The 26747-nt window shown below is 42.0% G+C and overlaps 2 protein-coding genes across 2 annotated transcripts; one reads left to right on the forward strand and one right to left on the reverse strand.

Moving 5' to 3' along the window:
• Positions 1 to 386: 386 nt before the first annotated feature.
• Positions 387 to 12392, reverse strand: slc27a6 (solute carrier family 27 member 6). Its single transcript, XM_076163594.1, has 10 exons — positions 11707 to 12392; positions 10492 to 10701; positions 7952 to 8110; positions 6434 to 6558; positions 5190 to 5384; positions 3732 to 3822; positions 3424 to 3622; positions 2521 to 2618; positions 2161 to 2291; positions 387 to 1853 (listed from the first exon to the last, which is right to left on the reverse strand). The coding sequence occupies exons 1-10, from the start codon at positions 12197 to 12199 to the stop codon at positions 1677 to 1679; spliced, it is 1878 nt and encodes a 625-aa protein (XP_076019709.1). The 5' UTR covers positions 12200 to 12392; the 3' UTR covers positions 387 to 1676.
• Positions 12393 to 18534: 6142 nt separating this feature from the next.
• Positions 18535 to 25944, forward strand: LOC143011345 (long-chain fatty acid transport protein 6). The gene is made up of 10 exons (XM_076164188.1): positions 18535 to 19120; positions 20423 to 20626; positions 20722 to 20880; positions 21331 to 21455; positions 21552 to 21746; positions 21973 to 22063; positions 22152 to 22350; positions 23427 to 23524; positions 23687 to 23817; positions 23909 to 25944. The coding sequence occupies exons 1-10, from the start codon at positions 18643 to 18645 to the stop codon at positions 24083 to 24085; spliced, it is 1857 nt and encodes a 618-aa protein (XP_076020303.1). The 5' UTR covers positions 18535 to 18642; the 3' UTR covers positions 24086 to 25944.
• The last annotated feature ends 803 nt before the right edge of the window (positions 25945 to 26747 follow it).

A 26747-nucleotide genomic window follows, 5' to 3' on the forward strand; every position in this document is an offset into this window, starting at 1 on the left:
GAATGCTCAGGTATCCAAAATAAACTCCAATACCGGATTGACTTCAGAATCCTCTTGCTCAACTTCAAAGCCCTCGACAGTCTACTGCAATCGAACAATCCGTCTCGATCCCTTCAATCCTCTCAGTTCCCTCTTCTAGACTCTACTCTAGAGTCCTAGACACTTGAATTGACTGTGGACTTTCGTGTTTAGTGAAGCATTTTGTGGCCTTATGCAATAATGGTTTAGTTGGCTGTTATCTGTGTAATGGTTTGTATTTATGCAACCTTTTTTTAAGGAAGGGTGATCAGAGTACATAGACAGACAGAATATGAGAACATGCTGTAGCTGTGCTTGTAAACATACAGGAGTAGCTGATGAGCTTTGTGCACACGGGTCATACAGACTGATTTGTTGTTGTTCTTTAATATCCTTGCTCACATTACAGGTTGCAGATGAGTTGTTTACTGAAAAGAGAAATGTGTGAGCCGAGCCCATTGGACACTTGGATGGTTTGGGCTGACAGTTCATATCTTCATCTACGATGAGGAAAAGCTGAAAAAATCCATGACTTCATTCAGCAGCACACATTCAAATCCTTCAGTAAACAAAATGAAACCTTCACTGCATCAAATACCAGACATGGCGCCACATCTGGCCACTTCTGAGCCACCGGATCCATAATCTCTCATGAGGCACTTCAAGAACCACAGGAACAATTTCTGGAATGCTCTGCAGGTTTAGTTCCTGAGCCATATTTGATTTGCTCCTCCAGATCCAGATCCAGATCCAGTATCTTTGATGGTTCAGGAACTGCTTCCTGCAGCTCACAAACCAAACATCACTGATTGGACGAATACAAACCTCCAGAGGTGGAAAATTGCTACTTTGCAGCAATACTCAGATTTATCATGTTTTTTGGTACGAAATTAAACAAAATATTGTCTACAGGACTGCAAATTACTTCATCAGTGCAGAGAAAGACATCAATAAAACAATGACAGCATTGTTCAAAGCAGCTGTGACAGATACAACACAATGGATTCCATTCTGGGCTGACGACCAGCACACTTCCACACTCAGTGGTACACACTATGTAATGTCTTTTTTGTTGAATATGGTAAACAACAGCAGGGTCACTCACGGTCAAGAATTGTCTATAGAGGGAGGTTGTTATTTGTGTTGACATAGTGACATATCTGTAGCAGTGTAGATGCCACATGCTGGAATTTCCTTCATCTTCATTACACTTCAAATGCTCTGAGAACGCGGCAACGAATTGTCATAGTTCCAACTCCGGATCCTTCCAAGTACAGTAATTACTATTTCAGTGCAAACCTTTAGTGTGAAAGCACCTCCAGTCAAGATCATTTGAGGTTATTCTGTTTCACAAAACTATGAACAGATTCATAAAATGATTTTCAGAGCTTCTTCCTTATATTCACCTCCACATACAGCTGACAATACAGTATAAAGGAAATGGCAGATATGTTTAGTTCTTTAAGACAGTACCTGAGTATCCCTTAATAGTAGTTAAGAAGTTAAGATCATCATGACCCTCTCATTCATCAATCATAATAATAGAAAATGGCTTTTCATAAAAATTATACATGTAAACGTTTTGTATGATTGTTGGTTTCTCCATCAAATAGGAAACAGTAAGAAGAAGCAGCTTCTCCGCGTGTCTTTATGAAAGCTCATAGCTTGCGTTCTCCGGTCAGAATGCTCTGGTAGATGCTGTCCGTCAGAGGTATGTAGCACCTCTGTGCGTAGTCCAACACATAGAGCGGCTCGCAGATTGTTGCAGGATTAAAGCCGCTCTGCACCAGCTGGAACTTCTGCTGTTTAAAGGTGCTCGTCAGTTCTATCACCTCCTGCAAAACAAAAAGGTTTCACGACACTGATGTGAGCTGGAGGAGCGAGGGATTGTTACTCACTTGTACTTTGACATAGTGTAAGAATTCCAGTGAAGATGCAGAATAAAATGCGTTATGTGTTCCTGTTACTCAACACCAAAATAATGTGAATAACAATGAAAAGAATGATTGCTATGAGGCGGACCGGTCCTCTGTAAAATCCCACACTTCTCCACCAGGGGTCAGCAATGCTACAGTGTGACATCTTTGCGGCATAGAGCCTTCAAACAAAATGCAGCTGTAATTTAATCATTCTGCTCCTGACCTGAATCCGTATGAAGAGCGGCCGAGCGTACGAAGGTAGATCCCTCTCAGCGTGTTCAAATAGTTTCCCTCCATCGAACACGTGGCCCTGCCGAACCACAACAGCACACATGCCGGCTCTGCCCTCATGACCTGCGGACACAGAGACGTTTACTACTAAACCACTGATTTTCATTACTTCTGTATTCAGGCTAGAAGAATAGAAACGTGTTTGTTTCTTCAGTCTCTATGGGTGTGAGCAGATTCTGACCCAGCAGGAAACAAATGATGGCAGTGTGGATCAAGATCAGGATCAAGATCAGTTTGGAAAGTTACAGAGCTAAGCAAACCAGCAGATACAAACAGATAAATATAAAAGTACCTGGAATCTCCACTCCGTATACGTTGATTTCTTCAATAAAATCCACCAGCCCAAGTGTTTCTGTGACCTCTGTCGTTGCAACGTTTTCACCTTTCCACCTGAAATCAGTTGTCAATGTCACTTTCAGGGACGTGCAGAATATCAGTGAACTGTGCTTTCAGTTGGACTCTGTGCCCCTATGTGCTGTGAGTGAGAGTGATGTCATCTGACGTCGAGCCCTGTAGAGTACACGTAGTAGTGACATACACCAATCGGTGTGCGCTGCATTTGGCTTGTCGGCCTGTGTGTGTGATTAAAGATACTGTTCCAGAATAAGAGACAGGCAGAGCCATAACTTATTATTATGACTTAAACAGTAACCTAATTAGTGGCTTTGACAAATGAAGTAATGTGTTTGGCTGTTGTAATGAGTGATTGAACTGAGACTGGCAGAGAGAACATTGTACCACACTACTATTCAGATTTTGTCCAAATTTATAATTTATGGTTTATCAGCAGTCAAATTTATACAATGAGAACAGCTCTGTTTGGGTTAAGCAAAGATGCACTCCCCCCCACAGTACTCTGTGTGCTGCTCTCTGACCCGTCTCAGTGGAGAAAGAACACAGCGAGCCAATTACTTGAGCAAAATCAATACAAACTTGAGAAATGTTTGTAGTTCTGTGTATTTTTCTGTTCATCAACACAGCAAAGCAAAGTTCTGAACTGAGATGGGCTTCAAAGCAAACATTTGCTCACAAACTCCAGAGAGCCGGCCAGGTTCTATCTCTCTCTCTCGGAAATCAGCAGGTATCCTAGGTAACTTGCTCTTTCGCGCATCAAAACAGCCTGAAGGTCGTTTGAGATGATAAAAAATATTGGTATGGACAATTAGGTAACTGCTTTTGGAATGGACATCTGTACCTGAAGGTGTCTCCCAGTCTGTCTGTAAAAGAGATGAAGCCGTCCTGGTCTTCAGCCATGAGGTCGCCTGTGTTAAAGTAGGCGTCTCCCTTCGCAAACACATTCCTCATCAGCCTCTTTTCAGTCAGCTGCTTGCTTCCAGCGTAGCCAAAGAAAGGGCTCGTGGTGCACACCTTGGAAAGTAAGAGCCCCGACTGACCTGAGAAAGAAAGACGAGAGAGGAAGGAAGCGTGACGTCATTACAAATGTTCAACAGGGGAAGATGGAGGAAAGAAAGTAGAAATGTGGGACTTGTATAGAGTATTCACCTTTTCCCACTCGCTGACAAAATCCATTCTTGTCTTTCACAATTTCATCCTTTGTCACGTCGTATTTTACCAGATTATATTTGAAGATGAGCTGAACAAAAGTTAAGAAAAAGGAAGGGAAAGCGTCTTATTATCACAGAGGCACAGCAATTAAAAATGAACAGTCAAACCTTTAATTTACCCTAAACACACTTTCACTCTTCTTGCCAATTCTTTTTCACATTTCTCAGTTGTAGTCAATAAAATGTTTGAGTCTTTTCATTAAAGCAAGATTTTGGCTATATTGAACAATAAAACCCATAATCTGCATTTTGCCATAGTCCATTCTTAGGTTTCTAAACGGACTCTGCATTTGCGCTGAGCATTTATCCTAACTTAAACTACAAACAAATGAGCCCCGAAAACACATTACAATCATGTAACTCATTTAAGTAAGTGTTTGTGGGACAACAGGAGGGGCAGAAAAGCAGCACTAAGAATAGCTCAGGTCAGAGATTACCACTAAATACTCTTTTATAACTCCTAAGAGAAGCATTAGTGTGGTTAATACCTGCTAAAGCCAAAGGAGCAATCATCCTCCCCCGCCAGCTGATCACTAGTGTTCATTATTTGGCCTGATGTAATTACAAACACCTTAAACCATATTACACTACATTTCTAATTTCAGTCACATATTACTTCTCATCATCACTTATTATGGGTATCGTCATCATTATTATTATTATTATTATTATTATTATTATTATTATTATTATTATTATTATTAGTAGTAGTAGTAGTAGTAACAATAGTAGTAGTATAGTAGAAAACAGTAGTGGTAGTAGAAATAGTAGTAGTAGTAGTAGTACAATAGTAACAGTAATAACAGTAGTAGTAGTAGTAGTAGTAGTAGTATAGTACTGAGAGTAGTAGTAGGAGTAGTAGTAGTGGTAGTAGTAGTGGTAGTAGTAGTGGTGGTAAAGTACTGAGAGTAGTAGTAGGAGTAGTAGTAGTAGTAGTAGTATAGTACTGAGAGTAGTAGTAGGAGTAGTAGGAGTAGTAGTAGGTGTCAGAAGTAGCAGTACTCCAATACAAAGTCTAGTATTACTGACTTAACTCTGTACCACTGTCAACAATAATCAAGTGTTCTGAGGGTCTTAGGAGTGTCCATATGGACAACAGTCAGCCTTGTCCTTAGCACTGCAAGGGTTCGTCAGAAAGACATCATTGACACCACAACAACCTGGTCTGCAAAAGCTAGGCCAAAGGGACAAACACATCCAATTTGTTGAAGCACCAAAGAGACCTTTTGAAGGAGTTCCACAAGGCAAATCTCTCTATGGTCGTATTTTGAATTGAAGTATCACGTCGTCAGTTCTTATGTAGATATATAAGGCCCTTAGTTACTTTAGTTTGAGGTCATGGACATATTTGTACAACCCCTGCTGAACAAGTGTGATGCCTTCCAGATACACACACCTTGTAGAAGAAGTTAGAGCGGCCCACGACTCCAATCTTGCCAATGTGGTTTATGAAACACAGGTTTCCCTCTGTTGAGCCATAGATCTCACACATGCGAATGTTTCCGAAACGATTCAGAAACTGCCGCCCGACATCCTGACGCAGGCCGTTCCCAACCGCCATCCGCACCTTGTGAACCTTTTCCTCTTCCACCTGAAAGAAAGGAAAAAGGAGCGATGTGTTGGACACCAGCAGAGTAACAGCAGGTTTGACAGCATGCAGAGGAAACTCATTGTAGCTCATATTACTCATGTTAAAGCTCATGTTTCGTCTCTAGTTAATACAGGTTAAATCCAGATACAGAGCAAACCCTGAGAGAATGTGTGTGTGTGTGTGTGTGTGTGTGTGTGTTCACTCTCTGTGTATATCGCACTCATACAGTAATTGGCGCTCATGCTTGTATGAGGCAGTAATGTGCTTATGTGCTGTACATGTACAAGAAATCTTCAGTTTGTGAATCGCTGCCAAATCAGTGATGAGCATTGTGCCATGGCAGCTTTTCACCCACATGAAATAACAGCATGTAGACAAAGAGAGCTTTGAGTCCAGCCTGAATAAGGGACGAGCTCTGTGAGTGCCTATGAGTCCATGTGTCTACCACAGGAGGCCATCAACACCCAAACAACAGCCTTGTTGTCTTTCCGCCATGAAAATTCAACAGAGACGTGCACAATGTTATGTGAGAGATGTGAAGTAGCTGACTGAAGAACAGGCTGTTGTCTGTAAGGACTTTGTCTGGGTAATGATGCTTTTTCACTTTGCTGCACTTTTGATGAAACTATAATTCATTAGGTGATGATGTAAGTTGCCTTCTGTTCTCCCTGTAAGTGACGAGGTAAATGTAGATTACAGTTGGAACCTTGTGGGGCTTTTCCCAGCAGTTAAAACAAAGTGGTGGTCAAACAAAAAGTTGTTTCCAGACCTGTAGTTCATTTGTTCTGATAAGAATTAGGGATTTAATTATTAGAGTGCTGCATTTTCCATTTCTTCGGTTAAGTTCCTCACAAAGAATAATCTAAAATTGACAAAACTAACATAGGGAAATGCATGGAGACAGGTATAGAGAGAGATAAGAGAGATTCTTGTTTTCATTCACTGGTATCATCACTAATACAACAGCAGTATCACATAAAGTAAGCAGAGGTTTGGTGCTACAAAGATCCTGGTATATCAATACATATTTCAACAACAGGAAACCTTACCTGAGGCCGGTTGCAGAGATACCTGCAGAGTTCACCAATATACTGAAAGATGGTAACGTCGTGTTTTCTACAGTCATCCCAGAACTGAGAGGCTGAGAACTTCTTTTTCAGGATACAGGTGGCACCTACCATGAGACAGAGAAATACATCAAGAACTTGGCTAAAACTGTGACGAAGCATAATGTACGTTCATCATATGGAGCATTTTCACAAGACATGACCTCTGCCACATTTGATTACAAACAAACTGCGGTACCCTCTCTATAAATGTACCACTTGTTGGGAGTTAGTCTAGCAAACAGAGTTCACTATGCAAATGCTTCCTTTTAAATGTTTCAAGGTCGAAAAACTGTTTTTTTACTATTTTGCTTCAAACAAACCCCAAAGCTACACAAATAAACAACACTGACGTAGCCAAAACCAAAGTTACGACACTGGCATGGCTCGCTCACACAAGCCTGTAGCCAAGGTAGCAGCATCTTCATCACCTGAAGAATATGAAAAGACAACTATTCTTCATTTTCTTTCCAATTTCTAAGCAAGAAAAAGCTTTTAAAAGTCAGCTAAACATGATATTTACTTGGAATTCTTGAAAAGTGGAATATGGGAAAAAAGCCACCCCCTCCCCATTTAGCATACATCAAACAGAGCATGCAGGGCTTTGCAAAAACATGACGTAAACAGACCGAAGTTCAAAGTATGAGGGTTTTATCGAGTGTGTATCTTATCTGTACAAGTTCACTAAAAGCTATCAGTGCAATGCCCTCCTCAGAGTGTGTCGGTCCTAAGGGGGAAGTCATTCACCTGTCAACTTTAGCATCATTTGGAAACAGTCAGCAGAATCAAATGCCGCTTTATACTCAATTCTATTATTTTGAAGTCATTTACTCGGTCACTGACTTGTTTAGAGTCTGGCAGTCTGGAGATATTTGATCTTCGCTTCCTAGGTCTGTAGGCCTTTGATTGGGCCCTTATGGAATCCTGCGCTTTTACTTCTATAGCAGTTATGCAGAAGTGATGGATAAGTTAAGGCACCCGGAGGAAACTATAAGACAACAATCCATGAAAAATACAAACCTTTCCGGGTCAAATGTTACAGGAAAACAAGTTTACCAAAGGGTTCCTTAAGTGTTCCATCAAAGGCCTACAGGTAAATGAACGCCAATCAGCTCTAGAATGCTCCAGATAACCAATAAACAATGTTGAAATTTTACAAAATCGCCAGAATATAACTTAAAAAGCTAAAATTGCACATCATAACATTCCTCTGCCGTTCACACCCTTTTACTGTGTCACCACATTGTCATTGGTCGCATTTGAGATTGCTTGGAAATTGTTATCAGCTTAACACATACAGCGCACACACCCACTAATGTTGTATTAGAATACATTGTCCCTTACAATGGACGCCCTGGGTACACTCCAGAAGCGTGTGGAACACCTGGTCGAGGTCGACACTGTTAGCGACTGTTACAGTGACACATGAGCCCAGTGATGCAGGGACAATGTGAGACGTACCCAGATGTATGGTTCCTCCAATGCCCAGCAAAGACGCTGCACTGTGGTAGAGCGGCAAGCAGATGTAAAGCACGTCATCTTCATTCCCACCCAGCGCCCAAAAACCTCCTGCTGCCTTTAAGGTCTGTAGGTGGGTAATGACTGCAGCCTTAGGTAGTCCTGGGGAAACACAAATGATTGATTAAGGAAATTGCTGAAATTTTGCATGGCAAGCACACGGATAGAGATCACGTTACTGCCAGGTGTAAATGTGCTGGTGGGCTGGTATGTAAGGTGGCGTGTTGACTGGAGATGATACTCAAACTCTTAAAGATGCTTCATTCATGTCAGTCCTCCTCCTTTCAGAACCACCAGATGCCTTTGACACTAACCTAGCAGATGCTCTCTCTCTCTCTCTCTCTCTGCATCTCACCTCGCAGTTCAGTTAAGAGCAAATTGAAAACTCTGTCAAAGAAGGCCATAGTACTGAACAGATTCATGTGATAGAGATTCTGAAAAGTGTTTGTGTTCTCTTGACCGATGAAAGATTAAAGTTCAGACGAAATCGAGTCTAGTGGAGACAAGATGTCAGTGTTTTCTGAGAGTCTGATCTCATGGTAATTTCATGCTCATTTATACAAGAACAAATAACATCTATTCATCTGTTTATGTATGAAAAATTGTGAAGGATGACTTGGACTTGGCTTAACACCCACAAATGGGGGATAACTTTGGATTAGGATCACTTTTTGACATTTCAAAGAGCATTTCATGTTGAAGCAGGATTGTAAAGGGAAACTTCCAATGAAACTATAATATTGAAATTTGTTTCATTAGATAATGAAAGTGGGCTTTAACTGTTGAGAGCGCTGTCACAGACCCTCTTCATGTTGACGACAATTTTCAATTGTGAAAATAACTGGTTGTCTCCTGTACACTCCCAGTAAGAACTCATTTCCGTGGATTAAGACAAACACAAAGAGAGAGAGAGAGAGAGAGAGAGAGAGAGAGTGTGATTCACCAGGGACGGACATAACCTATAGGGACAGCTGCTCCGTTTACCCTGTTACCATCACAACGCCCCTACTACCCCCCCATGCGCGCACACGCGCGCGCGCGCACGCACGCACGCACGCACACACACACACACACACACACACACACACACACACACACACACACACACACACACACACACACACACACACACACACACACACACACACACACACACACACACACACACACACACACCAACAAGTGCATCCTATTCTGACCTTAGGATCCTATGTCTCATTTGTCAAACTCTGCATATGCAATTTGTTGAAGGGCAAGAAAGAGGAAAGGAATGTGTTGTGAATGAGATAAAGACAGGAAACTGGTTTCATTTGTCACCTCAGGCGTGGGCTCAACAACAAACAAAACGCTGCAGCTGAAAATGGAGTCAAGCTAACAACAGTGTCTCATGAGGAAAGCTGCTGATTATACTGCCAGTCATATACATGTATAAAGATAAGACACTCTGACAGAGATAATCAATGGAAGTTCAGAGAGATGTCTAATAAGTAGAACAACATGAACTTTGACCCGCTGTTGTGTTGTTGACCAATGGTCTGAAGTGCTTGCAACAAAATCCCCGGGGATCCGCAGCGGTTGGCCCATTGGGAAGCTTTTCGACCCAGCTGCTATCCTTGAGGCTGGCCCGGAACCTCTTGCAGAACCCGTTAGCCTGCGGGCGGTATGCGGTGGTGCGGATGGAACTTCACCACCAAGGGGTTTCCGCAACTGCGCTTCAGAGCTCGGACGAGAACTGGGGTCACCATCAAGTCGAGATCACCAATGTAGGAGTTGATGGGATCAACAACAGAAGCCGGTTCTCTCCGTTTGATACACACCTTTGTGATTCGTTTGAAACACGACATATACCGCTCCTGACCGTTCCATCCTGTTCCTATAGACTCATGATATGGATTTAGCCTTATTGCTGGGTTTAGGAGTTGTCAAGCCAGTTAATGCAAACAAAGTTGAGGTCTGTTAAGCTTTCTATGTAGTACAGTCCCTTGGTGGGGTGGGGTGATGTTTAGGATACATGTTGGTTCACTGGATAGGGACTTTGTTCCTACACTGAATTAGAAATTGGAATAGTAGCATGTGCATCCCAGGTTACACTGTATCCTTTTAGTCTAAACAACAGTGTATCAGTATTCCAGCAAGACAAAGCTTACGTCGTCTTTCACAACCTTGAGGGTCCATAAACATAAACTGCTCTTTTGTTTTGTTCAATATTTGTACCAGTGTCCTCAGAACTGTACATCTCTTCCAAATGATCAAGAAATTGTCAATAAATACAGATGACTTCAACTAAGAAAGAATCACATTCCATCTTAGTGCTATTGAGTTTCCTGGGATGGAGTAAAGTTCTTCTTGTTTTGCAGTTTGATTTGTTGACCAATAATGAGTGTTGTCATGTGAGTTCAATTGTTAATCCTGGTTGAAGACCAACATAACCAAGCAGTAAATACAGCTATTGTATCAATGGACAGACTAGCTACCAGACTCACCAGTGGTCCCAGAGGTAAAGATGTAGAGTGTGGGAGCTTTGAGGGAGGACGTGGCTCGTAAGGTATCTGGTACAGGCAGGAATGAGGCAGCTTCAACCTTATCCAACAAGGTGTGGATGTCTTTGTTGTCACTGTGGTTCCTCAGGGCCCAAACCTCAATACTATCCCCAAGTAAGCTGCTTAAGATGTCATCCAGACAGCCCACCAGATCTACAGAGGAAGACAATCAGTGGATGAAACAAGAATCAGGTCATCTTGATAAGCAACTTAGAATCCTCCCTTATAACTCAACTGACCAAAGACATTTGAACAAACAATTACTAATAGGAATGCAGATGGTTATCATGAAAACGTCATACAGCTTGTCTGCTCTTAGAAACAATAAAATCATATATAGTATAACATATAGTATAAGCTAGTGAGAAAGTAGTTCAGTCAGGATAGGAAATCCTATATACATATATATATAGGACTAAACTTTGTGGCCAATTGGAACTCACTCACGTTTGTCCATTGTCCCTGCTGACATCTGACAGAGTTAATTAATAATCACAATATTATTATTGCTCCCCACCCAAGCCACTCCTCTCCTGCTGCACTCCAGTTGTAAAAAAACATCAACATTCCTGACAATATGGTGTATTTCTAGTTGTTGCCAAGCAATAGTCCTGTACACATGGCTCCACCACAGAGAATCCTTTTAATTTGTTCTTAATATGAGTCCCATTTGAATATGGTTGATGTGGAGCAAATTGTTAAGCTGCTCACCCAAGTAAGCTAGGAGATGATGTACAGCGTGTGGTAAAATAAAGGTAAATTCACGTTACGTATAATTAAGTTATTGCGAAGACACTTTCATAAGGCCATTATCATGTTCTGAAGATTCATAAACCAGGATTTCACTTTTGCACTAGCTGATGATCATAACGTATTTGTGTCTGCATCATTTTGTATCATATCAGTCAGCCACAGGGTGAAGAAGCACAGGTTTATCTTTGCACACATACACACATAAAGCATATGTGTAGTGTATAGTTAATGGGTTGTGTCGAGTTTATTGTTTTAGTTTGAACATTTGTCATACATTTTGGTATAATTTCTGATTGGATTCAATGTTGATTAAAATGAAAACCTTCAATCTCTAAAATGAGGATATGTTCTTTGCAGTGAATCGCCTCAATTAGTGATTCCTAATTGAGTTGCCGGTTGAGTTACCTGAGCCAACAATCAGCGTTTTGGCCCCGCAGCAGGTGAAGCAGTGCAGGAGGGACCGGGACTTGATGTTGGTGTTGAGGAAAGCGACGGAGCAGCCGATCTTAGCCAAGCCGAACCACACGCACACAAAGTCGGGCTCGTTGCTCATAAGCAAAGCCACGCAGTCTCCTTTCTTTAAGTTGCCTCGTTGCCGGAACACATTGGCAACTTTATTGCTGCGCTCCTCGATGTCTCCGTAGGTGTAAGTTCGTCCTTCGTAGATGATAAAGGGCTTTGCCGGGTGACGATGCGCCTGCTGGATGAACCGGTCCAGTACCGTGACCACGGCGCCCGTCAGCTTAAACATCTCCAGCCTGAACCCGTACAGCAGGATCCTCAGCAGGAAGACCAGGTCTCTCCCGAAGTACGGAAAGCAGAGTTTAATTAGAACATGGGCGCTGAAAAGACCCGCGACCACCGCGGACAGCGAGCCCAGGGACAGAGACAGAGACATGGCCGTGACCCGGAGAGAGCGCACGCCGCATACACGGAGAGAGACAGGGGGAAGACTGAAGAAGAGAGAGAGGGAGGGAGGGAGGGAGAGAGAGGGGGACAAACAGGGGGAAGACTGAGAGAGAGAGAGAGAGAGAGAGAGAGAGAGAGAGAGAGAGAGAGAGAGAGAGAGAGTCACACACAGGCGGTCACTGACAGACGCTTCTTACTATCTGAGTGACTGACAGCATCTAGAATCGGGTGAGAGACACAAACACCGGAAATACGGTAGCTCCTCTCAAAATAAAAGCAAAAAGTCTTAAAACCACATACATTTTTGACTCAACTGGTGACTTGTTGTAAGTGCCAGGATGCGGATCTCATCTTCAACTTACGGAAATGTACATAAATATATTTTACATATATATTTTTGCCCAAATTTGGCATATGTGTGGTGATTTAGAATTTTTGTTAATTTGCACAGTCCATGTACAATAAACACATATTTTAAAGTTGCTGTTTAGCACACCGCAACAAAAGCTAAACATACCTTTTGATTTACCAAAATCAAAACATTGTAAGACGTTCGACCTTTGACCTTTGATGTTACGGGGCTGACATTGCACAAGCTGCAAACTGACGGAAGAAGGCATCCAGAAGTTACTACAGAACATTTTCACCTGATGCCCAGTGAAGGATGTTGGCCATTATTGAGTAACAGTGCTAACTACATTGAAAACAATAACAAGAGTGTGAAATATCTAATTATTGTGCAGTTGTGGGGTGTTGGTTGGTGAGTTCCCACACGGAGCGGTGAGTACAGGTCCCTTATTTGTATTAGTTCATTTGTGCTGCTGTTTCTTTTGTTCTTATCTTGTTTTGGTTTTAGGCTTCATTCTTCTTACTTAACTGGACATAAATGCACAGTTGTACCTTTTCATTTTTTCAGGGCGAACACTGTTTTCATATGACTACGCTATATGTATATGTATTTGTATATTGTATTATATTTCAGAACTGTATATCTGAAGTATCTGTTTCGTCAAATATGTATTTTTTTTACTTTGGTACCCGATTCGCAAAAGTGGCACAGAGCACCTTATTTTGAAGGGAAAATTTAGACTTCCGGTATTTAGCTAATTTGAGGCAACATTTCAGGCAACCATGGAAATAAAGTCAAGGTGAGTTGTGTTGTGGGTGAGTTGGATGGTCTGGGAACATCCATTGAGTAGAAAGTGAGTTTGAAGCTGTTGAATGAGGATTGATTGAATGATTGAACTGAGAAAACGTGTACAACAAATGTTAGAATGACATATTCTGGTACTTGACAGCAATTCATCATTATTAATTATCCAGATAATAAAGAAAGCGTGTTAATGGAAGGTGTAAGACTTGGATTTACAGCCTATATTTCTGGGATGGTTCAGATTGCTACAAACAATTCTGGCTCTGTGTGTGTTGGACTATATTCCACTCATTCAGCATTGTCCGCTGCCATGCCAGGCACTCCTACCACCGCCTCTGTGTCCTCTGTCAACAGCGGGAGATTGCTTGCCTTGGTTCTATCCTGGCAGAGCCTTTTTGCTTCTAGTTTGTTGTCAAACCTTTTCTTCTTCTTCTTTTCTGAAAACGAGTACATGAGCATTTTTCTGGACCAACTACACTTCGTGCGCAGGTGTGTTCAAACCATTGCCGCTTTGTTTTTTTCTGGCTTTCAAAAATCTCAAATGAACTTCAGACAGAAAAGATTCAATTTCTGAGGAATCTGTGTGTAGCATTCATCTGTCCATTCACTGAAACCATTTAATGTCAAGTCAAATATTTTGCACATAACCTTCAAACTTCCCTTTTATGGAGTTTGGGGAGTGTTTCTTTACAGTAATCCCCTGTGATGAATGACACATGAACCTGCTATCTGAATTTAGTGATCAGATTTCAGTCACAACTAGCAGGTGTCGGGTCAATCTGTGTGACATGTTCATGGAATAAAATCCGCCCACAACATTGAAACATCGCCTTGCCTCGTCCACCGCTTTGCTCTCCTTAATTAAGTTTTTGAGTATTTGAGTCAGGAGTTGTGTTACGTAATAGGTCAAGTATGCAGTGGAATTGCAATTTTATTCTCTAACACACAATTATCACTGAGGTTCTTGCGGCAACACGATAAAAATGTCATCATAGTTGTGTTGCAGCCCGGAGTGAGACTGCATATATGATTTAGGAAATGAGCAGCTTGGTAAATGGTCGGTTGATCATGCTTTTGGCTGTGGGATTTTGCCCTCGAGAGCCAAGATAACCCCCATATTACAATTTTCCTCTGTCGCTTTGGTTGATTTCTCAGAATTGAAATTCTTAAAAGTACTTGTTCAGCATTCACATAATCCACTCACTTGTTCACATCATAAAATCAATTTCGGATGAACTTTTAATGTCTTGTTATCATGACCTTGTGTCCATCTGTGCCAAAGGGGGATTCTCACTTCCCAAGTGGATTTGTATTAGATGCCTTGTTGTCACTGTGATACCTGAAAACCACAAAGCCAAGGACAGGAAGGAATTAGACATGGACCGTGATCGACTACCCTCTATCAAAAATGGTGACTCTCACCAGACAAAGAGTTCACTCTGTAGTTAGTTCCATCTATGATCCTCTAGGAACCTTAAATCTTGTGATGTTATTTACAAAGAGAAACTTAAAGGTTCTGTGCGGGAAAGCACTTGGCTGGGATGACATCATAGCTTGGCCAGTTGCTCAGGAGTGGAAAAGATGGTTGGAAGAGCTCTGTCGTTTGAAGAAACTGTTTGAAGTCATGAAATGTTTAAAATCTGTGGACTTTAGAGAAGTAACCACTGCACAGTTAAACAATTTCTAACATGCGACATACTTGTGACACTGTCAACTACATAATGTCTCTGTCAGAGGGAAGGATAGGGTGGCTCCTTTGAAGGCTATTACCTTTATGGTGAGACAGGTTCCGGAATTGAAATATGATGAAGGGACATATTTCTTAGGAGCAGAACATTAGTTAAGAACAGTTAGTGGAGTCAATCACCAATCAATCAATATTGTTCTTCTGCAAAGAGGAATTAAACTGACTTTTAACCCCCCAAACTGGCTCACATCATGGAAGAGCAGAGGAGAGGCTCTTCAGGTCAGTCCGGAAAGCCTTGAATCCCACCTTAAATGTGCAAAACCTGCTCAGGTGGAGCCTCAGTCATCAATACTACTACTAAATAACATGTCTTACACAGAAAATGTACATTGGATACGGATTCAGATATATAACTTTATCCTTGATGAAAATACACATAAATATGACAATAATGTTGATGTTTTTATAATTCTATATTATTTGGTATTTTGTTTTGGGGCAGGAATCAATACCAAATAAGGTCACAAGTCAGAGTCAAAGTCAAATCAAATCAAGTCAAGTCAAGTCAAGTCAAATGGCAAACAGAACAGAGCGACTCATGGATTGGCTGTCCTGAGGCCAGTGTCACATGACTGTCACACTGAAATCATTTGGCAAGTTCAGATCTTCCCACGAAATTCAATCAGCTGGGTCAAGTCAGTACACACACACACGCACACACGTCGAAACCTGCATCTACAAGCTGATCTTCAACGTGTCCATCATTTTGATTTGCTGTAGACAACCAAAGGTGGAGTTGGCTTCATGTTAACTATCTGTTTGGAAGATGCCTGAGTCTACCTCCTCCAAGTGGACTCTGTGTGTTGGTGATACAAAAATTGACTGCAGGAAATGAACTCTTGCACAAGTGAACCAGACCAAAACAATGTCTTTTCAACAATGGAAATGTGGGCCAGTTCGCTGAATAGCACCTTGGTTCCATGGATACTGAATCAGTTTGCCATGTTAGCCAGAACGTGCAGAAAGAGCAACAAAGAACAAGAGAAGAAGAAGAAGAAGAAATGGAGCGATGAAATAATGATTAACTGGATCAAGCATTGTCACTATCGGCCTAATGAGTGTGCCCGAGTGATTGAGCTGTCAAGTGCTGAAAAGGCTGTGGGTGAGTCATCATCCACAGTCCCTCTGTAACATGGGGGAGAGGCGTCATTCAGGAATAACCAGCTCAGCTTAGTTTTGTTACTGCCTGCTCAAAGCTCAACTCGTTCAACCACTTGTGTGGTTGAACGAATTTTTGTGGGTGATGTAGTATCTGCAGGTTTTTAGTGTCAATACACAGTTGGTCATTGTGTCCTGTTGCTCGTTACTTTATAAAGAAAGTGGACAAATACAGCTCCGCATCATGCTGCACCTAACATTAGTATGGCTTGTTTAAACTCTAAAATCAAAGTTTAAGACACAGGGCTTGACTTTGATTTCAGTTACAAGATTTTTGACTTTAAAAAAAGTAATTTGTTCCCATCACTGAATTATAAAGCTCATCCGTGTGAAAACCACTGAGCTTGTAACTGCAGACAGACAAATCCATATGGCGCTAAAACTTCTCATTGTGAACATGAATGTGCTGCAAAATGATCAACAGCCGTGTTTCTAAGTATTATACCCCCACCATCAGGTCAACTGAGGAACTACAGCTGGATGACACAGCTGTTGAGAGCAGAAACAGCAGGATGTCGATATTCTGGATTTATAGTTTACCCTGCAATGTCTCTTATGAAACTGTTATCATTGGATTGTTATTAGACATTGTTATCAGACATCCTTCCTAATCTAAATGTCATTTTACATTTTACAAGACACTTTTAACATCCAGGCACAACTTCCATCTATTAACTCCAATCCTTCTATGTTCTCATTTTCACTTCACCTTAAAATACAATCAGTTCAGATAAATTATAAGATAAGATAAGATAAACCTTCATTAGTCTCACACAGGGACTGAAAACACACACTATTGTAAGATGTAAATGCACATTGAACACAGATTATATGCAGACCACATTATCAAAATGCAATCATCCACATAGGCTTTTGAAGTGATTACAATCAGGTCCTGTGGCTGAACAAAGCTTTTTTAATTCCCCATGCTGGGTGTATTATACTCAATTCTTCCTACTGTGAAGTACTTGCAGGGAAAGACCAGTTCTCACAGCAGTAACGCCCTCGTGTGTGACTACAGTTGGAACACAATTAAGCCATCAAACTCAGGCAGAAGTAGAAAGTAAGAAGGTCAAGGAACTTTCCTTCAAAGTCACGTTTGTCTCCTGTTGTTTTCAAACAAGTCTCCAGAGAGTTTTTTTCATCACACAGGCAGAAAGGTCAAGGTTACACATTCACTTCACTTCCCTCAGTGGGAATACAGCTGCAGCTCCTCCTTTCTTTACCACTGAAGGTCTCCCTCACAGAGGCATTATAGGGCATTACAATACACAATAGATGACACGTTTCCTCTGGTCCCAACTAACTAAAACACACACACATACCAAAGAGCATAGGTTTGGTTTTACGATTGGAAGGGATTTTGCTTTGATAGACCAACTTATGAATTTCTTAATCCATTGAGTATTTAACAGTGATGTATTTGACAATATAGCCACATTGTTTTCAGATTTTAAACAGATAATATCAATTTAATTGTATTCATTCAAATCAGAGATCATAAGTGCTGAACCCCCTGTAAAGCATGTGTGTGTGTGTAAGAGGGGCATGCAAGACAAATTTCATATTGTCCTGTTTGCATCTGATTTGACCCAGATTTTCTTAGTAAATAAATCACTTGATGGCTGGTTTGAGGGTAAAGGCTAAGCAGAACTCTACTACTCTATCAAAGAATATAATGTGTATGAGTGATGTGAGCACATTCATAATAAGCAGCAGAAAGGATGTGGCTGGTGTGGTTCATCCCCCAAAATGTCACAGAGCTGCCCTTATTCGCTCTGTATTTGCAAATGCATAAAATACTGATTGATCAGACTATAGGTGATTTACTGTACAGAATAAAATAGATTAGAATGCCTTTATTGTCATTGCACGAGTAATACAACAACACTAACAAGTGCTGATGCAGTGGAAAAAGTCCAAAACTTGAAAAGAAAACAGCCACACAAAGTGAAAGTTACTTAAGGTATTTCCATGTATGGTTCTTATAGTACACATAAGTCAGGAACAGGAATAAAGCATCACACTTGAGCCTCTCTTGTCCTAATTGTCTTTCCTCTACTCCCCATTTCCTGCAGGTAACAGTTGGTTGGTGTGTGATGGAGACATTTCCTTTGTGTGTAAAGTGTTTAGTATTCCTGATCTGAGGATGCTGACATGTGAGCACAGTGAAGACTGGCTCGACTCTTTTCCTGCTTGTTTTCCTGCTTGTTTCCCAGCTTGTGGCTGATTGGATGCCGGGGCTCTGCTATGGCGTTGCATCATAAGCGGCCGTGCTGTGCTGCCTGCCTGCCTGCGGGTCTCCAAAGGCTTCCATTTCAACTTTTCTTTGTAGAGCAAAGAGCAAAGTGAAACGCGGTGTATTGTGGTGAAGATGATCACATGGCTGCTCACCTGCATTTCAGCAGGACTACTCGCGCTTCTTCTCTACCAGAGGATGACGTTTCCCTTCTTTTGGGACGATTTGATTTATTACTTGAAGCTGAGGAAGTACAGAAAGGCGCTACAGGCTCGCATGCATCGAGGGATCATCACATACCTCGACTGCTTTCTGCAACAGGCGAGGACGCAGCCGAGTAAACCCTTCATCATATACGAGCGTGAGACCTTCACGTACCGAGATGTGGACGTGAGAAGTAACCGCTTTGCAAACGCGTTCAGGCTCGACGGCGCTTTCGAACAGCCGCACGTTGTCGCGCTGTTGATGAGCAACGAGCCGGACTTCATATGCGTGTGGTTCGGACTTTGCAAACTTGGTTGTGAAGTAGCTTTTCTCAACGTCAACATCAAAGCCAGATCTCTGCTGCACTGCATTCACAGCTGTGGATCCCGGACGCTGGTTGTTGGCGCAGGTACTGTTATTGTTGTTGTTGTTTTAGTCAGATTTAGGAGAGATCCTGAGCTTTCCCCTGATTGTGGAGCTCTGGGGCGGAGTGGAGCAGCTCAAGACCTCCTCACCTACACACAGGAGCTGCACGTTATACACACACACACGCACGCACAACACACGTCCCGTTGTTTCCCGGGGTCGGGCCTAGAGTTTAGGGGCCTCAAACTGATAAAGCGGTGCATTTACCAGAAACTAATGGCCGCTATGTTGACAAAAGGATACGGCAAACTACTTCTGCATCATGTAATGATGTTCAGGAAGATTCTTTTAATTATGTCCTGGTATGTTCTAGCAGTTGGAGCTCTATATCTATAGAATGGACCTGTATACAAACAAACAAATGCCCCCTTAAGATACTCTGAATTACCAACTAAATCAAGTTTACATTCACATTTTTTCAACAGGTTTTCCAATGACATCTTATCGCAAAACAAGTACTTTTTTATAAGGCTTTCCATCCCATAATAACATCCAGGTGCCTTCAGATGTATTCATGCATGTAAGGACAAATAGTACCCAAAGAACAAAATCAGTTTTACAAGGCGTTGCCTCTTTTCTTAATGTTAGTAAGCTCGGCCCCCCTGTGCGCTTCTTCCGTACATTTGACTAAAGAACCACAAAAAAAGGAGGACAGCTGTGTGTGAGGTGTGAAGTCAGTTATGACATCACCATAAGACAGCTGGTTACTTAAGTGATGGTTCATGTGGATTATTGATGAGCATTCAATGACGCCTGTTTTGATGTGATTAACTAAAATCCCAACACCTTTTTCTTCCCTTCCTCAGTCCACCTTTCTCGTTGTTCTTATCTCTGCTCATCACACTCATCATAGCATAACCTTTAAGTATTATCAGTGTTTGTCAGGTAGTTTACGTACATTGCATAGATACAGTGATAAGTTGGGAGCAAAGTATCATGACCCACCCCTTGCACATGCAACGCTTAAGTGACCCAAACCTGATTTATTTACTTATTATTTTGAATCGGTGGTCTTAGAGCTGATTCAAATCCAATCTCAGGCAGTGTGTGTGAGCGCTTAGGTCGGAATGAATGTGATTCTTTCAATTTCATGAGCATTTCTCCACAACTTTGTCTCCTACTTTCTATTAAAAAAAAGGACATTTCAGGTCAAATCTCACATTAAAATGCTTTTGAGGTGACAGTGAACACATTTCTATATAGTTCACATCAATGTTTACTATGTTTATTGTGCAGTCTGAAAAAACAGCAGGCAGATGGTGATAATGAGTGTGTTTGTGTCCAGATTTGGTCCATTTGCTGGAGGAAGTGTACGCTGAGTTGCAGCAGGATGACATCTCTGTGTGGGTGGTGGACCACACAGCGCCCTCTAGTGGTGTACACAGTTTACTTGATAAAGTGGAGCAGATGCCCGAAGAGTGCTTAAGTGACCTTCCTAAGGTCAACATCATGTCCAACTTCCTCTTCATCTTTACATCTGGCACTACAGGTACTGCATGGCCACTGTATTAGAAATTGTACAAACCAGATGTACTTGAGATATGTATATTGAGAATAGCCCTAAACCCTTATCCTGTCCTCCAGGTCTTCCCAAGGCAGCACGTGTCGGCCATCTGAAAGCCATCATGAGTATGGCCTTCCTTCAGGTTTGTGGAGCCATGTGTGACGACAACGTCTACATCACTCTTCCTCTTTATCACATGTCTGCCTCCCTCCTGGGGATTGGAGGATGCATCCAGCTTGGTAAGAACATGTATTGTATGTAAAGTTTAAGATTCGCCTTTACCCTCTAGTTAGGTCATTAAATATTCCATTAGTTAGACCAAGAGGCCTCAGAGAAAATCCTACTTGACTGTAGAAATCACAGTGCATAGAAAAGACAACTCTCCTAATGCACTATGGAGTATAAAGGAGGACAGAATTGAAGCTTGTAGTCCCGTTGACACTCTTTCTTTGTGCCTACTGTTGCAAAACAAATTCTCAATTCAACCTGGAGGGATAGTACTGTATTTCCAAGGAACAAGGAACTCCTCCTTGGTTCATTGGGTGGCATCCACCCAGTGCATGTCTAGACACAGATTGTTATGCAAGGTCTAAATGAGACCTCTTTAGGGCACCTTTCACACGTGGTGGATTTGTTTAACTGGTTGTTCTCCTGTCTTCTTTCCTCTTTTGTCTTTGTTTGGGTCACAGGAGCAACATGTGTGTTAAAAAAGAAGTTTTCTGCCACTCAGTTTTGGAAGGACTGTCTGAGCAACAACGTCACTGTGGTCCAGTATGTAGGAGAGCTCTGTAGATACCTGGTCAACCAGCCGGTGGTAAGACTGAGAGAATTGAATCCTTTTCTGCTTCTCCATACAGGTTTTAAGCTGAAATATCAGTACCAAAAGGGTTTTGCTGTTTTCTCTCCTCAGGTTCCAGAGGAAAGCGCTCACAGTGTTCGGCTGGCAGCAGGAAGTGGTCTCAGGTCCGACGTTTGGAGGGAGTTTGTCAAACGCTTTGGGGGGATCACGGTCAGAGAGGGGTACGGCCTGACGGAGGCCAGCGTCGGATTCCTCAATTACACAGATGAGGTCGGACCGATTGGAAGGGCGAGCTACTTCAACAAGGTCAGGACCAAAATGACTCCAGACACTATAAATTGCTTAGAAACTCACTAAAGCAACGACTTATGTCACTGCAGTACATTATGTTCTGGAGAAATATTTATCTATGTCACCGGTGTATAACACAAGGAACAAGCTGATTACACTGAGATCAAGACAGCACACAACAAGAATAAGAACAACCAGGAGCTAGTGTCAAAAGTGTTGTAATGAGTTTTCTCTCTTTCAGCTCTCTATGCGGTTTGAGCTTCTCAGATATGATCCCTTAACATATGAACCGATCCGATCCGAGTCTGGAAGATGCACACAAGCTCAAATTGGTAAACAGATACTGTTATACATGAATGTTATTGAATCTGCAGATGTGTATTGTCTTGACTGTAGACTAAATGAATATCTTGTCTGTAGGGGAAACGGGGATCCTGGTGGCTCCTGTGTCGGCTATGAACCAGTTCCTAGGCTACGCTGGGAACAAAGTCCAGTCTGAGAAGAAGCTCATCAGGGACGTATTCAAATCTGGTGACGTCTACTTTAACACAGGAGACCTACTGCTCCACGATCACAGGGACTTCCTTTACTTCCGTGACCGCGTTGGAGACACCTTCAGGTACACAGAAGTCAATACAGAATTCTTTGTATTGACTCTACAACGAGTCAAAACAGGCATGGTGAAGGTGCCAGGGACTGACGCAGGACTAGAAACAGGACAGACCTGCAGTTGACATGGCTTGAGGCATTGATTTCCACTCCCTGATTGTGACTGACGGCAATGGATATCACATTTGATCAGTCTGCAGTGTGAGTGTATCTTGTCTACTGCTAACATGGTGCCATTAGGACATTATGTTATTTGAATATCCATGCCCCAGTAGGGAAAAGGAGTGGAAAGTTGGGGGTGATGGGCATGGGACAGGGGCCTTGTTGATCCCAGGCATCTTCTTTCCTGTTTGCCATGCGGGAAAGCAGCTTACTCTCATCCAGTCATGTGACTAGCATATCCATCTCTTTAATCTCTGACCTCAGCTGGTTGATAATATGCTTAAGGGGAGACACGGGGGGTGGGGGGTGAGTTCAGTAGGAGTAGTGAATTTAATGCAAGGGTTAACAAGCTTCTCCATTCTGTCTTTAAATCCCAACAGGGGGGATGCAAAGTAGAGGGGAAGGAGGAAAGGGAGAGGCAGGTGTAGAGACTGGCTCAGGAGCTGGTTATCAGCAGGCTGACCCAGAGGTGGTGGTGCTTGGTCTTTTTTATGTTGAAATCACCATCTTGCTTTATTCTGCCAGCCTTTTCCATAAATGAGTGATGCAGGTTGCACCAAAAAGTGTTCAATAGTAATGTGGCTCCAGATCGATTAGGGGTGGAGGCCAACTGCTCTGAAGAAGAGCCTGTGACCCCAGAACAGATCAAAGTTATTGATGAAGTTGATTCCTTTCAGACTGCAGGTCGCCACCACACAGGTGGCAGTGGACCACTACTGAAAACACTGAGCTTCCAGGTCGCTCATCCTGCTTTAGCACTTCTGATTTTTCTCTGTCAATGTTCTTTATCCCCACATGTACAACTACTTGATTTATGCTTGGATTTTCAGACATTAGTTGAGAGATTTTTTAAATGATGTCGCACACCATAGCCCATTGGAAACAACTATTTGTCTCACTGCTTATGTTTTGTGTATGTTGTAGGTGGAAAGGAGAGAACGTTTCCACCACAGAGGTATCAGAGGTTGTAGGGGAACTTGATTTTATCCAGGAGGTAAACATCTACGGGGTGACTGTACCAGGTCTGTCCAAATGTTACTTAACAACACGATCCACCAAAGCTTCAACAATTACTGAGCAGTTTTTCTTTCACATTCTTCTTCCAGTCTGCGAAGAACCACCTTGTCTAATGACTGAGTGTTATGTGGGGACATTGGTAACTTTGTTTTTCTCTGTTTGAACAGGACACGAAGGTCGAGCAGGCATGGCTGCTATTGTGTTAAAACAGGATCATCAATTAAGTAGTCCGAATCTCTACCATCACTTAGTGAAATCTCTTCCATCCTATGCCTGGCCGTGGTTTCTCAGAATACAGGTATGGCAAACGCACCTTTTTCCTCACCTTAGGGCTCCATAGGAATATTTGTACAGTATCCATGTATACATCTTGTCTGTGTTTCTTTCAGGCTTCTCTTGATGTGACAGAGACCTTCAAGCAGCAGAAGGGGAGACTGGTGCTGGAGGGTTTTAACCCTGAAATTGTCCTAGATTCTCTGTATTTCTTAGATGCTGCTCAGAAGGACTTTATTCTCCTGGATTTATCTCTGTATGGAGATATTGTTTCTGGGAGGATACGCTTATAGACGACACTGTGCAAAATAATGCTGTGATTCCTTGTAAATGTCACGTTAGCTTTCATGGGTATTTAAAATAGATCCACTGCTGGGTGCACAGAGCCCGACATTGAGTGTACAATATATGGGCTATATATTTAGACTGTGATGACTCATGACATGGTAACACCAACAGTTGTTACCAGAGGTGAAAAGTAACTAAGCACTTTTACTCATGTACCATACTAAAGTGTGGTTTAGTAATACTGGTACATGGGTATTTAAATTTCTGAAACTTTCTCGTTTTCCATCACTATATTTGAGAGGGAACCTTCTTTTTTTACTGCTCTGTATTTGTTACTCGGTCCAATATGTGGATTTTCTTTTGGAAAACACTGAAAAACATTGGTTCAGCTCAGTAACCCAATGTCACTATTTCATTACTTTGTTATCGCCAGTTTTCATAACTCTCAGAAAAGGAATCGTTTTCATAATGAGCAATTTTGATACTTGAGTGCATCACGTTTACTTTTACGAAAGTACTATATTAGGTGCCGAACTTTTACTTGTTGGATATTTGAATATTGCAGTACAGTATTCTTATTTATCCGTTGTTGAAGAGTTTGACAACTTCATCTGCCACTGACTGTCAGAAATAATGGTATCATTTTATTGACGTACTTGCTGATGGTCTGCCTGCTGGGCATTTCTTCCTGCCGGACCTCCGCTGGTGCCTTAGGCTGTTGATCTCTCTTTGCTTGGCAAGTCGGATGGGATGTTTGCTTCTCGGACCTCTGCCAGCTTCCTCAGTACCTGATAGTGCTGCCATTTATAGCGTCTTTGGGACGACGCTGTCCTGCATCCTGACAGGATTTGCTGGAGGTTGCCGTTGGAAGTGTTCCACAGGGCACAAGACTCCTCGCTGCCAAACCACTGGTGGTGGATTCAGGGACAAGCTAGGGTGTCATATGCTGCTCTAATCAGGAAACTGAGCCTGGCCTGAGGGATCCCCCACAGGTCAAACCTTGACAATTGTCTGTCCGTTTGCTCTTCCCAAACGGTCCAACTTCCTTGCTGGCCTTAGGACACTGCTTTGGCCTCCTGCACAGCCCTCTTCACCTCTGCCACCACCATGGCTTTAATCTCTTCCTTGGAGGCCTTTGACCCAGAAGAGGGGGCCTCTCCCCATGCATTTCCTGCTTGACCCTCCTGAACTCTGCCGACAACTTCCCAAGGCTGCATCCTACCGATTGCGGCACTGACATCATTTTTTGCCTTCCACTTCCTCCATCCTCTTGTAACCCAAGCTGATGAATCACAGCGGAAGCTGCAGGCTCCAGAATGGCACTGAGGTCCTTGTAGAGACGCTGCTACATTGCCTTTGGTCACTTTGGTCTGTCATTGGGGTTTGTAGGTTTACTGGGTGCGGTTTCCAAGTTGACAATTTCAGAGGGGCCACTCTCCACTACTACCTCCCCTCCATCTGCCAACTGCCTACCTTCAGCTGCACTGTATCCTTCAGCACTGTGGTTGGCGACCTGGCTTTGGGTTCCACTTGTCTGGCCTGCAATAGCAGTGCAATGTTGCTGCTGGCCTCCATCTCCACACTTCCTTCTACCTTGGTGGATACGTAGGCCTCTGAAGTCTGTCACCTTATCCCACCCACATCTGCACTTCCTGAGGCTCTTCAGCTCAGGAAGCTCAGGCTTTTCAGAGAAGATATGGTTACATAGTAAACTGAGTTACAGACTTTGAAATTTCAATCATTTTACTTGTTTATCCATTTCATGCCTGAAGGAAAAAGTTAGAAACATAAAAACAGTATAACTAAAAGTGTAACTATTTTGCTGAGGGTGAAGTTATAGTCACATCTTATATAATCCTTCAACCTCAACTTTCAAAAACAATAACTGACAAATACTGTGACCTTTTCTGCATTTATGTCGTGCAGAAATCACTAGAAATTGCTGTATTCCACCTATGGACATTGACATGAAAAGCATTCTTCCGTTTGGTTAAAACTTGAGCATCTCACACTAAAAACTACTTAGTATTAATAATTACAGTAGGATTTTCACACAATAATTTGTGAGGCAAAGAATAACAGACAGATACATTTTGTCAGTTTAGATTTTTGTGTTCAATTGTAATAGAATGAGTATTTATTAAAAAGAAATACAAATAGTTAAAGTAATTACTCTGGTTTGGTTTAATAATTATAGTATTATAGTATTTTAGTGTAAGTATACTGAAATTGTTCTACTGGAAACATTACTGTAACAATGATCCTCAATTAAACAGATTTCATATCTCATTGTGCACTGTTTATTTCGCCCTATTTCCACTTTTGCATTAAAAAGTGTTTTCTCATGATCTGCAATGTGGTGGGTTGTGATTGGATTCAATGCAATGTGTAAATTAGGTTCAACTGGCCTTAACATGCTTTCATGCTTGGTAGAAATTGCATCTTAATATTTGTAAAAACCACTACAGTAGTTTTATATTCATGGAAGTCATGAGAGGACATGCCATATTGTTTTTGTGTGTTTTTCTTCTCAAGATAATAAAACAACGGGGTTTCTTGAGAAAAACTCAATTAACAATAATGCTCCTTGCTGTGCTGCCTCGGTTTGATTATCACTTGGACCATCATCTCTTAAGATTTTGATGAATTACAATATAATGTTCTCCT

The sequence above is a fragment of the Genypterus blacodes genome, unplaced genomic scaffold, assembly GCF_046128005.1.
Source record: "Genypterus blacodes isolate CSIRO-AG114 ecotype Tasmania unplaced genomic scaffold, CSIRO-AGI_Gbla_v1 ptg000133l_1, whole genome shotgun sequence".
Lineage (NCBI taxonomy): Eukaryota > Metazoa > Chordata > Actinopteri > Ophidiiformes > Ophidiidae > Genypterus > Genypterus blacodes.

Excerpts from the sequence above, each read along its gene's own strand:
- slc27a6 (XM_076163594.1), bottom strand. The coding sequence starts at position 12,199 with ATGTCTCTGTCTCTGTCCCTGGGCTCGCTGTCCGCGGTGGTCGCGGGT. Across the intron at positions 6,559-7,951 it reads TGGAGGAACCATACATCTGG|GTGCCACCTGTATCCTGAAA; the intron begins GTACGTCTCACA and ends GTCTCATGGTAG. Across the intron at positions 3,823-5,189 it reads GCTCTAACTTCTTCTACAAG|CTCATCTTCAAATATAATCT; the intron begins GTGTGTGTATCT and ends ACTTTTGTTCAG.
- LOC143011345 (XM_076164188.1), top strand. The coding sequence starts at position 18,643 with ATGATCACATGGCTGCTCACCTGCATTTCAGCAGGACTACTCGCGCTT. Across the intron at positions 20,881-21,330 it reads TGGAGGATGCATCCAGCTTG|GAGCAACATGTGTGTTAAAA; the intron begins GTAAGAACATGT and ends TTTGGGTCACAG. Across the intron at positions 22,351-23,426 it reads CGCGTTGGAGACACCTTCAG|GTGGAAAGGAGAGAACGTTT; the intron begins GTACACAGAAGT and ends TGTATGTTGTAG.